Source organism: Mobula birostris, chromosome 10 (assembly GCF_030028105.1).
Source record: "Mobula birostris isolate sMobBir1 chromosome 10, sMobBir1.hap1, whole genome shotgun sequence".
NCBI classification, from domain to species: Eukaryota; Metazoa; Chordata; class Chondrichthyes; order Myliobatiformes; family Myliobatidae; genus Mobula; species Mobula birostris.
Genome location: NC_092379.1, coordinates 126,335,333 through 126,348,227, shown reverse-complemented (window position 1 = coordinate 126,348,227; position 12,895 = coordinate 126,335,333). Strand labels below are relative to the sequence as shown.

Genomic DNA, 12,895 nt, shown 5'->3' with positions numbered 1-12,895 from the left:
ACAGGGTAGATAATGGTCCGCCAGCCAAAAAACGTGCCCATGTAACTGAGAGGAATTAGTGGAAGAGCAGGCAGTTTGCTTAGAAGTTGAACTGCTCCAACCAGACCAGCCAAAATGAGCTTTGTTGACATTGTAAAAGTATTGTGAGAACATTTAGAATGAAGCTATTTTTGATTGCAGAGCACTTTAGGAAAAAACAAAAAAAAAATCCAGCGATTGGAAAAAACAAAAAAGTTCCACTGAGCAACAGTTCTGTGGGTGAAAATGCCTTGTTAATGGGAGGCCAGAGGAGAATGGCCGGACCGCTTCAAGACAACAGTAACTCAAATAACCATGTGTTACAACAGTGGTGTGCAGAAGAGCATCTCTGAATGCGCAACATGTCAAGCCTTGAATTGGATAGGCTACAGGAGCGGAAGACCACAAGCATAAACTCACTGGCTCCTTCATTAGTTACAGGATATACCTCATAAAGTGGCCATTGAGTATTTATTTAAGTAAATCAAACACACTCTTCCTCAAGGCATTCAGTGAAATGCAAATCATGTTATTGTTGGCTACCAAACAGCAAGAATTACAAAACAAAAAGCACCAGCCTCTGCAAAGGGATAATTATGTTGCAGAGGAATAATACTCTTCCTGAAAAAGTAGCCAGCTGATTGAACTCTTGTTGAAGTGTCAAGTCCAATCTATGTTAACAGACAGCACTTGGGCAGGTTGTCTCACATAAACTGAATATGAAAGGTATATGTTGGAAGACAATATTAATACAATCCAGATGATCTGGTGGGCAAACGTAACATTAGACATTGTGAGTAAGTGCAGACAAGAAAGATGCTGTGCTGGATACCTAATATTTCCTGCCAGAAGATAAGCTTGGCCGGGAGTATGGCAGGCTATGAAGAGGGTTTTGGAGATCTAAAAGTGCACCAATTGCGGACATGATGTGAAAATATCTTATTGCTTATGTTGGATTCCATAATGATAGCCAATGCGATTGGCAAGCTCCTGTCTGTTGATTGTATTCCATATGAGATGAGGAGAGAAGTTTGGAGATTCTACTGGTAGCCACGGAGTTAAGCTTGAAGGGAATGACTTGTTCTATATCTAGATGTCCAAATTGATCAGGTCTTTCCCACTTTGCTCTTCTCATGATAAGACCTGAAAATGTAAGGGAAACCTGAGTTAATGGGTCTATCTTATAGATGTATAGTGATGTAGAGGGTTGGAGTGACTAGGAGGAAGCACTGAAAAACCTTGTTTTCCAGTGAGAGTGAGGCACACCCTAAAGACTAGACAAATATGATAATGCTATGATAGCAATAGATTGTCTCACTGGCCACAGAAATGGACATACTGCTTGGTAAGGAAAAAAAAAACAACAGTAATCCAAAGTAATCTCTTTTCATTGAAACTAGAATTGGTTTATTATTGTCACATGTGCGAAGATATAGTGAAAAGCTTGTCTTCCATATTGTTCATATAGATTAACATGATAACACAGGTAGAAAAAGATACGGCAATAATAATGCAGAAAAAAAGTGTAAAAGCTGCAGAGGAAGTGCAGTGCAGGTAAATGGTAAAGTGCAAGATAATAACAAGTAGATTGTGATGCAAGAGTCCACCTTCTCATGCAATAGGTGCATTTAAGAGTCTGATAACAGCGGGACGGAAGTTGTCCCTGAGCCTAGTGGTAGGTGCTTTCAGATTTGTGTATCTTCTGCCCAATAGGAGAGGGTTAGAAGAGAGAACAGCGGGGGAGGGGGAGGCCTTTGGTTATGCTGGATGCTTTATTCGGGCAGTGGGAAAAATAGATGGAATAGGCATTGTCATATCAGGGGTTCCCTGCTGCTTAAAGTGCTGACTCCCTCTAGTGTCCTGTGGAGTTTGAAATAATGAAGAGGTGCAAAGATGAGGGTATTATATGTGTGGCAGGACCTTGTGACCTCTTACAACAGGGGTTCCCAACCTGGGATTCATGGACCCCTTAGTTAATGGCAAGGCTCCATGGCATAAAAATGGTTGGGAAAGGCTCTCTTACAAAAACAGAGATACTTACTGAGCCAGGTGTCTTCCTTTTGTATCCTTACAAGAATCTAAGCCTTAAGTAGGTTAATTGCTGATTCTTATCTGCTTCGCGTGCAATTAGATTGACATCTGAACATTATTGCCTGGCTTCAGTTTCATAACAAAAATATCATTCAATTGCCCTTGTTGATTTTGGCAAACAACAGATAGAAAAGGTGAAGTTGTTGGAATTGAGAACAACCTTAATGCTATTCCACATAGAGTTATGTGATATTGCATCAGATTGCTTCAGGTTTCTTCCTCTTGTATACAACGTTAAAATATAAATAATGCCTTAGTTTTACAAAGAGGGAAACTGCAAACGAAGCTGAAGATGGAAACTTGAAAATTCAATGCTCAAATGTGCAGTGGCTCATTAACACCTAAAAGGAAAGATTAGCATCATATGTTGTCAGAGAGGAATTAAATGAACAGAAAACAGACAGAAATTAAGTAGATAAGAAAATGGATTCGAGTGAAGTGAGTTTCATTTCCTGAGAAGGGAAGTTAACCTTCCTATTTACAGCGTTTGTTTAACCATTTATCATTGTTACAAGTCTTTCTGCTTTTAAGTTGCTGTGTTTGAGATGACAGCATTTTTTTCCCTAACATAATATTGTAATTATTACTTGCAGATGGAAGTTGTCCACCTCCAGGGTCATGACTCAGTGATTCAAGTTAAACAAGGTAAGATTTAAATTCATGAAATTATAGTATTAAAAACATTGGAAGTCAGTGAGCTGAAACAAAGTATCATTTTGTCATTTTGACCATCTTTTGTCAAAAGCAACCTATGATCTTTCTGTATTCTGTCATTTACACAGTGTAATGCAGATTGCAAGAGAAAATCAGATTATTAGAATCATAGAAAAGTACAGCACAGAAACACCCCCTTCAGCACATCTTGTTCATGCAATACCATTATTGAATAACGTTTTGCCATGGTACCATCTCGTCTAGTTGCCCCTAAATAGTGCTTATGATATCCCCTTGCATTTCTCTGTGTCTTATATTGGGCCACACACTGAAGTGTATCTGGAACTTTTCCCTGAGTGTATTATATAGTAGTTGATTGGTAGGTTTTATCAGGAGTATTAGCGTAGACATCCCGAATGAAGACAAAATCCAGAAATAGCTAAAACTATTAAATAAAGTGTTCTCTTCAATACATAAATTGTTTCTTTATGAAGCAATTTCCATGACTGCTCAGTTTTATATAACAAATTTAACATGGAGAACATCGTAAGGTTCTTAATGGAGGAATGATCATAAAAATTGATAAGATATTTGGAAGGATGACCAAAAGTATATTTGGAGGAAGAGTTTATAACGGTGATCTTTAAATCAGAGAGAGAGAAGGAGAGAGACAGAAGGGAGGAAGAGGTGAATAGTTGAGAGAATTATTGTACTTTAGACCTTTTAACAGAGGGATTAGCTGTAATTTGCAAAAGAGATAATTAATTCAGGCAACATCATTCACTACCAGCATTAATGTTGATCAGAGACCCTTCCCATCCCCCCTTTCCAACTTATTCTGTTGTTTGTTTGTCACTCCCTCCCTTAATTCTTCCTCCAAGTCAGCTTCCCAGCCTCCTGAAAGACCCTCTTACAAGCCTGCCTCTTCAGCAGAAACCTTTAGTCTACTGCCTTCTTTGGCTCAGCATCTATTTCTGTCAGCTTATGGTTCTTTGAGGTGCATTGGGAATATTTTCAACATTAAGATCGCAGACATTCCACCTCTCCCGGAAGTTCCAGGAGTCTCCCGCATGTTAATAGTGCTCCCTGATGCCTGCAAATTATATACAATATCACAGAAATCAATTTTTTTGAGAGTGAGCGACAGAAAGCAAGAGAGACCGCGCGAGAGAGAGCTCGTGCGTGCAAGCGAGCGAGAGAGAAAGCAAGTGGGAGCGCTTGAGAGCGCGCGAGCGACCACGTGAGAGAGATAGAGCGCAAGCGAGAGCGCACCATGGCAGAGTGTTCCAAAAAATATATAAAACGTACGTCACCCCAGACTACACTAAAGTGTACCCCTGCCTAATAGGGGTCAAAATAATGACAGTGTTGCTCGCTGCGCTGTTTGCAACAGTGACTTTTCTATTGCCCATGGTGCGTTAAGACTGTAAAAGACGTGTTGAGGTGAGTTTAACGGGTGTCATTCGTTCATTAGCATAGCTAACGTTATTTAAACTAGCTGGCCAGCTGCTAAGGAGCTACTCTATTGCAGACATCCCACCTCTCCCGGAAGTCTCCCGCAAATTGATGGTGCTACCTCCCTGAAATGAGTTTTTGCAGGGTGGGATGTCTGAGATGGTTGGTTGAATGAAAACCTTCAAAAGCAAGGTGCTCGTAGACAATTCAACAGTTAATCCATTTAGCAGGTTAAATAAATAAACATGGATTAATATTTCTAGTTACTGCATGAATTGTGTTTGCACTGCTTGTCATTGTGATGTATCATTTGGTGACATAAGGTGAAGGATCTGTCAAAAGCTGGTAAAGGCTGCTTAGTAACTGGAATGCATTCTCTTTGAAACTATATAAAGCAAGTGCATTAGACTGAATAGCATTTAATTCCTGGCCACTTTACAAAGATTTGCAAATCTCCAGTTATCTTTACATGTCAAAAGTAAATCTTCCTAAGCTACTGTGGTGGATAATTATATGTTTAAAAATTAGAAGCATAAAGGGTAGATTTTTTTTTATTAAGCATCAGCCAGCTAACTCATCAGTGATTGACTATTATAATCCACCTACTGCTAACCAAGAGAAGTGGTGTAAAATGAGAATGAAAGTAGAAGCATCCAAGCTAAGCATCTCACTCTTTCTCTATTGCAAAACAACCGGAGACTTTAATACCATTCACCGTTAGCAGTGTGTAACTCTCCAGTGACCCATGTTGAGTGACAGAGACAATGAATTATTACACCCTTACAAAAGTGGCTTTCAACATCCTTCTGTTCATCTCACAAAAACCGATAAATCTCCACCTCTGTGGCTTTTGTAAAATTCTTGTATTGGAATCTCAGTTGCGAGTGAGATGTTGGGGATGCTAGTTATAAATGAAAGTGGGAAGAATTGTATTCCTGTTACACTGGCCATCCTCTCCATTATAGAAAGGGAACAAGTGAAATATTGAAATAATTACTGTAAAGACATTTAAAGCATTACAAAATGTTCCATATCTAACTCTTAATTTTACTTCAAAGTAAATTTATCATCAAAGATTCCTTTTCTTGCAGGCATTTACAGAACGTAGTAATACAATACACACAAACAAAACTGACAGACAACCAATGTGCAAAAGAAGACTGTGCAAATAAAGGAAAACAAATGAAATTATAAATAAATAAACAAGTAAAACTGAGAACATGAGTTGTAGAGTCATTGAAAGTGAGTCCTTAGGTTGTAGAATCCATTCAGAGTTTAGGTGAGTGAAGTTATCAACGTGAGTTCAGTAGCCTGATGGTTAAAGGGTAATAATTGTACCTGAACCCGGTGGTGTGGGATCCAAGGCTCCTGTACCTCCTTCCTGCTGGCAGCAGCAAGAAGAGAGCATGGCCCAGATGGTTGGGGTCCTTGACCATGTATGCTGCTTTTTTGTGGCAGCGCTCCTTATAAAGTGTCAATAGCGTTGAAGGTTTTTCCTGTGATGGGCTGGGCTGTACCCACTACTTTTTGTAGGTTTTTCTATTCATGGGCATTGGTGTTTCCATACCAGGCTGTGATGTAACCTAGCAGGATACTCTCCCCTGTGCACCTGTAGAAGTTTGCCAAAGTGTTAGATGACATGCCAAATCTGCAAATTTCTAAGAAAGTAGAGACATTGCTGCGCCTTCTTTGTAAGGCACATACATGCGGGTCCCAGGCCAAATCCTTTGATATGATAACACAATGGAATTGGAAGTTACTGACCTTCACCACCTCTGATCTCTTAATGAGGACTGGATTATGGGCCTCCAATTTGTTCCACCTGTAGTCAATAATCAACTGTTTGGTCTTGCTGACATTGAATGAGAGGTTGTTGTTGTGACACCACTCAACCAGATTTTCAATATCTCTCCTATATGGTGATTCATCACCACACCACCTTTGATTCAGCCAATAACAGTGGTGTACTCAGCAAACTTGAATATAGCATTGGACCTGTACTTACCTTCACACTCATAAGTATAAAACATGCAGAGCAAGTGGCTAAGAACGTGGCCTTGAACTGGTAATGGTACTGGATTTAACTCTTAACACTTCCTACTACTTCTCTGGTATTCCACTGTTTCTTTCTCTTTTCTTAAATCTCATCAGTCAGAAAGAATCTTCACTCTTCACTGTTGCTCCTGATGACCCTCCCAAGCTCACGGCAACATTATTACATCACACTTCCATCAGTGCACGTTACACGCAGAAAGCTGAGAGCGAAGAGTGTGGTGAGTGTGTGGTGGTAAAGTCAGAAACATTGGGGCCATTTAAAAACTCTTAGACACAGTACCGTGCAGAAGTCTTAGGCACATACATAGAGCTAGGGTGCATAAAACTTTTGCACAGTACTGTATATTGGTTAAAATAGGAAAGTGGCTGGGAAACAAATAAGGATATTTAGCTTTGTATTTGTTCAGTAGTATTAAGTGCTATTCAGGAACTGGAAAGACATAATATACAGTACTTGGCTAAAGTCTTAGGCACCTTAGCTCCTTAACTATATATATATCCTGGTAACTATCAGCTTGCTGTTTAGAACCATAAAGTCTTACTGTACAGCACTGAGTTCCCAGTAGGGCTAATGCAAGAGTGGAGAGAGGTATTCTCAAGGACAAGCACGGGGAGATAAAGAATGCGTTCCCAAAGCAATATTTTCAAAGTACAGGTTTCCCCCACCATCCGAAGATAGAGCATTCCTATGAAACAGTTCGTAAGCTGGAATGTCATAAAGCGAAGAAGCAATTACCATTTACTTATATGGGAAAATTTTGTGAGCGTTCGCAGACCCAAAAATAACCTACCAAATCATGCCAAATAACACATAAAACCTAAAATATAGTAAAAGCAGGAATGATATGATAAGTACACAGCCTATATAAAGTAGAAATACTTTTCCACAATCATTGCTACACTGTTGTCCATAACGAAAATCTCAGGCAAGCGCCGTCGGCAAAAACACAGTGCAAGCGCTCTCAGCAGAAAATCTCACGCAAGCGCAGTTGGGAAAAACACTTTCTCCTGTAATCTTTAAGCTAGGAAGATGTCAAATCATACCAAATAACACATAAAAATACACAGCCTATATAAAGTAGAAAAAATGTATGTACAGTGTAGTATCACTTACGGGAATCGGGAAGGCAACGCCGAGCACACTGATGATCGTGTGTTAGGCTGAGTCGTCGCAGGCTGGGGTAGTGCAGCATCCCCCCACCCTCTAGACCGCCGAGCGATACCGATCCGTGAAGCGTGCAGCGGTGCAGCGGTAGCCAGGAGGCACACAGCACATCTTTAAGAAAAAAGCTGAAATAAACATGCTGATTAATTAGGTGCCACCCGACACGTAATTGTCGGCCCAGATCAGAGCCAATTGTCGACTGCGTCGCCTCTGATAGAGATAGAGATGCTTACTGCATTCACACCCTGGGGTTAGGAGAAAAAGCTGCTTTTCTTAAGGGTAACTGAGTAATTATCCTCTGCAAAACAGCATCTGAAAGCATTGAGAGTGTATGTGTGCCCAGATGCCTGATTTCATTGGCACGTGCATCAACTAGACCCGGACCATTCAAATTTGCTTATTTTTGTCATGCTGGGATTGAGAAATAAAGACAGAAAGTGCTGAAGATGTTCAACAGGTCAAGTATAATGGAGAGAAGCAAGGCCAGTGAACGTATTGTGGATAATCAGCCATGATCACAGTGAATGGCGGTGCTGGCTCAAAGGGCCGAATGGCCTACTCCTGCACCTATTGTCTATTGTACATTAGCCACCATCTAACTCTCTCCGCCAATCCTGTGCAGTGCTTCTTTGTTAGCTATATTTAAGAAAAACAAGACTATACTAGAAACACGCAGCAAGTGCAATAAGGTGGCGGAAAGTAAAAAGCAGAGCTAATAATTCAGGTTGAAACTTCATCAGATCTTTTTCCTTCGATATTATCCCACCAAGGTGTGTTTTCAGAATTTTCTATTTGTTTCAGATTTTCGCAATGCTTTGATTTTCAAATAAAAGTTTGATTAAAGCAAAATATGATAGTTTAGAGCACAAACGTGATCCCTGTGGTGATCCAGCCATAGGAGATATTTCCCCCACCCTCACCTCCCTACCCTCCTACTCCCTACCCGCTAAAGGTCTCTGGACTGCTGTATTCTGTAATTGGTTGACTTTATAGTTCCAGTCTTCGAAAACAGGTGCTACTTGTCAGTATTCAAATCAAAGTTAAGGAGATCCTGTTCATTTTTCTGACTCTTGTTACCGCTCTTCCAATTAATCTCTGATCAAATTACAAGTCGAGAGAAGCATGGGTCGAATCTGATCCAAGCCATCAGACTTGGGTTCTGAGAGATCTGCTGATGATTGTGGCCTGACGTGAATTTGATGTGGCAGTGAATGATTTTAACATGCCTGTTGTAGTGCTTAAGGGATTCCTTTGAGTTGCTGAAGGCACAAACAAATGGACAGAGGCAAAGTATAACTATAAACTATAAAAAGGCTAATTCTGTCCCTTTTCTATAGCTGCTGTACCTTTAATACATCCCCTACCTTTAAGGTATATAAGGACCATCTTTTCTGGTGGCTTGATCCAGTGATGGTTGCAGCAGCTTGCCACCCCAAGCAGGCACTCTTGGGATCAAGTGTTTCCGGTAACTTCCATGGTTAGGATCACCCATTTCTGCAATTACTTGACATGCAGTTTTCCCTTCTGTGGTAAAATGATCAGCTGGTTTTCTCCTGATCAAACTTTTAGTGTCCACAGTTCTCAGCTGCAAGGGGAGAGACCATACCACCATTACAATCTCTATGGACTCATTCCCTTCTCATAACTTGGATTTGCTCAGGTTTCCAAATGCCATCTGTATAAGATAATAGGAACAGAATTAGACCATTCAGACCATTGAGTCTATTCAGTCACTCAATTATGGCCGACTTTTCCAACCCCATTGTCTTACTTTCTCCCTGTAACCCTTAACCCCCCCCCCTTAACAATCAAAAACATATCAATTTCTGCCTTAATTGCACCTAGTGACTTGACCTCCACAGGTCTGTGTAGCGACAAATCCCACAGATTCACTACTTCCTCGCTGAAGAAATTCCTCATTGTCTCAGTCCCTTTATTCTGTGGCACAACCAGCGACTTGGGTTCAGCTCCCAATGCTGTCTGTAAGAAGTTTGTACTTCCTCCCCATGACTGTGAGGCTTTCCCCTGGGTGCTCCGGTTTCCTCCCACATTCCAATGGTGTACCAGTTGGTAGGTTAATCGGTCATTGTAAATTGTCCCGTGAACAGGCTGGGGTTAAATCGGAGATTGCTGGGCAGCATGGCTTGAAGGGCCGGAGGGGCCAATTCCATGTTGTACCTCAATAATTGAAACGAATGGAACATCTGCTCTAGCCAGTATCTCCATACTAATGGTAATCCCACATGATTTCCAGAAAACACTGCTTGAATATTACCTAGTAATTGAATGCTTAGAAATTACACAATAAAAAAAGACTAGAATTTGAATTTTATTTATGCTTATTCCTTGACCACTATTTCCTCTGAACCCATGTTGAATGTCCCCAAACTTGTAACTCTAAAATCTCCAGTGATGTCAGATTAAAATATCCCACAAAAGTTTCTAATATGTTTTTTTACGGTGCTGCTGTCCTTTAAGGTGGAAATATTTCATATTTTCATACTACTGCACCTGGAGGGATGTAACTAGTGCCCCATCAGTTCATAGCCCTCAATTACATACAATGTACTTGAATATCCTGGGGGTGGTAGCAGAGAGATGCATATCCAAGTCTGCAGATGACGGGGAAGTGGGTAGGAGAGCATGTTTAAGACTTTGCGACTGGAGGTGGATATGGTGAGTGAACAGGAGAAAACATAGCAATAGAGTGTAATGTAAGACGTGAGCTCGTGCCTAATGGCATGCTATTATCTCAATGGAGAAAGGATGAAGCTAAGTTTTCTTGTGCATTAAATGCAATAAATTAGGTAGGTGTGGCAAGTGGTTAGGAAGACAAATAGCTCGTTGGCCTTTATTATAAGGGGTGTGGTGTTTAGAAATGAAGCAGTGTTATCAGAATTATGCAGAGCACATGTGACATGCACTGCAGAAAGTCTTTGTCCCATCATTAAAGAGGAACAATGGCATCAGAGGTAGTCAAAGAGAAATACATTAGACTGACTCACAGGACAAAAATATTGACCTATTGTAACATATACAAACTGTTGGAGGAACTCAGCAGGCCGGGTAACATCTATAGAAAGAAATAAAAGAGTCAACGTTTCAGGCCTGATCAGTCCGGATGAAGGATCTCGGTTCCAAACATCAACTCTTTATTCCTTTCCATAGATGCTGCCTGACCTGTTGAGCTCCTCCAACATTTTTAGTGTGTTGCTCTGGATTTCCAGCATCTACAGAATCTCTTGTGTTTATGACCTATTAGGAGTAGGTATAGAAATCATAATGTATATTCCTGAGAGTTTAGAAGAAGGTGGGGTGATCTTACTGCCATATGTGATATCCTGAAACAAATGGAGAAATCTGGAAACACCCAGCAGGTCAAGCAGCTTCTGTGAAGAAAGAAATAGATTTAATATTTTGATTCACTGTACATTTGAGCCTATCATTCAGATGAATTTCATTACTGCATGCATGGATCCTTTTTTTTAAAGCCAATAAACCATTGTTTTAACAATGTTAGCTTAGTTTCTTTTTATTTTAGAACTTTGCTGCATATTTTTCCATGTATTGAGTGACTGCCCTTCTCACGATGAGATCTCATAGGTGGTGTTCTGGCCGACTGGGTTCGATCTTCGCTGAATCGTAAGGTCTTCCGATTACACAGCCGAAGTGGACAGTTGGAGGTACTTGCGGATGGCACCTACTTCATCTATAGTCAGGTAGAAGTGAGTACGGTCTTGGACCTAATGACTAGTTGCGGGCAAGTGCTGGGTTTGGTGGTAGACATGGGTATATGTATGTGGGTAGTGTTCGGTGGTTGTCACTGGTTTTGTGTTCATGTCACTAACACAGGTACAGATAAATACATCCCATCCCGTCATTCCAATGTGGAAATGGTCACTATACATCTCATTGGTATCTGTTTACTCCCAGTTGTACAAGGATTAAGCAAATCAACATAGTTCATTTTCCTGCCGTACCGTCATTGAAACTATTTCTCATTAGATCAAATAAATTCCATTTAATTGTAAAGGTTTTTAACCATTTGCTCATGGCTTATTACATTCTTCCCCATTTCATTCCAGTTGTAAGTGGCCAGTGTAATTCAACTGCGGTAAAATCATAACAATCTGAAATGCATACCCAAGTACAAAAAAGATCACCGATTTACAAACTGGGATCAGGACTAAGCCACCCCACCTCTCAAGCTATCTCTGTCAATTAATAAGATCATTGCTGATCTGATTGTCTCAGCGGTACATTCTTGATTACCCCTGGTAACTTTTCATCCCTTTGCTTATCAAGAATCTATATACTATATCTCTACTTTACAAATACAGGTTTCCCCTGCCATCCGAAGGTACAGCGTTCCTATGAAACGGTTCGTAAACCGAAATGTCGTAAAGCGAAGAAGCAATTACCATTTATTTATATGGGAAAAATTTGTGAGCGTTCGCAGACCCAAAAATAACCTACCAAATCATGCCAAATAACACATAAAACCTAAAATAACTGTAACATATAGTAAAAGCACGAATGATATGATAAGTACACAGCCTATATAAAGTAGAAATACTTTTCCACAATCATTACTGAATTGTTCTCCGTAGCAAAAATCTCACGCAAGCACCGTCGGCAGAAAATCTCACGCAAGTGCTGTTGGCAAAAACACGGCGCAAGCGCTCTCCAGTAACCTTTAAGCTATGAAGCTGCCAAATCATACCAAATAACATGTAAAAATACACAGCCGATATAAAGTAGAAATAATGTATGTACAGTGTAGTATCACTTACCGGAATTGGTTCAGCGCCGAGCACACTGATGATGGTGTGTTAGACTGGGTCGTCGCAGGTTGGGTGGTGCAGTGGCCCCCACCCTCCATGCCGCCGACAGATAACCGAACCGCGAAGCATGCAAGGGTGCAACGGTAGCCAGGAGGCATCCAGCACATCTTTAAGAAAAAAGCCGAAATAAACATGCTAACTAATTACGTGTCGGGCGGCACCTAATTAATTAGCATGTTCATTTGGGCTTTTTTCTTAAAGATGTGCTGTGTGCCTCCCGGCTACCACTGCATTCTCCGTGAATCGCGGAGTGGTGGGACACTGGGGTGTCATCTCGTCGTCTGTTTCCATTAGAGCAGGCAGCTCATCTTCTTCTATGACTGCCTGCCTCGATGTCGAAGGTCGAGGTTCGTCGTCTGCTGTGGCTGATGCGGAAGGCTTGCTTGACTGCTGAGCCTCGCGCATTTTTCTATCATACAGTTCTTTATAAGGAAGGACTCAAACCATCCTGCAAATATCCCCTAAACCTACGTACCCTTTCAAAATTAAAGTCGTACTTTATCATTGCAGCGAAAATCTCACGCAGTCACTTTTGGTCCATTCGCTACTGCATTCGGTGTCGATTGTTATCCTTCCCTCTTCCAGTTGCGTCATCTCTTCGTCTATCAGTTCT

The 12,895-nt window shown here is 40.8% G+C and overlaps 1 protein-coding gene across 1 annotated transcript in view; it reads left to right on the top strand.

The window, feature by feature from the left end:
- The window catches only part of eda (ectodysplasin A), a 269,459-nt gene that overhangs the window by 236,429 nt on the left and 20,135 nt on the right, over window positions 1-12,895 (top strand). Inside the window, exons 6-7 of the mRNA XM_072270941.1 lie at window positions 2,703-2,754; window positions 11,033-11,163. Coding sequence (XP_072127042.1) covers window positions 2,703-2,754; window positions 11,033-11,163 — 183 coding nt within the window. The remainder of the gene's footprint in view (window positions 1-2,702; window positions 2,755-11,032; window positions 11,164-12,895) is intronic.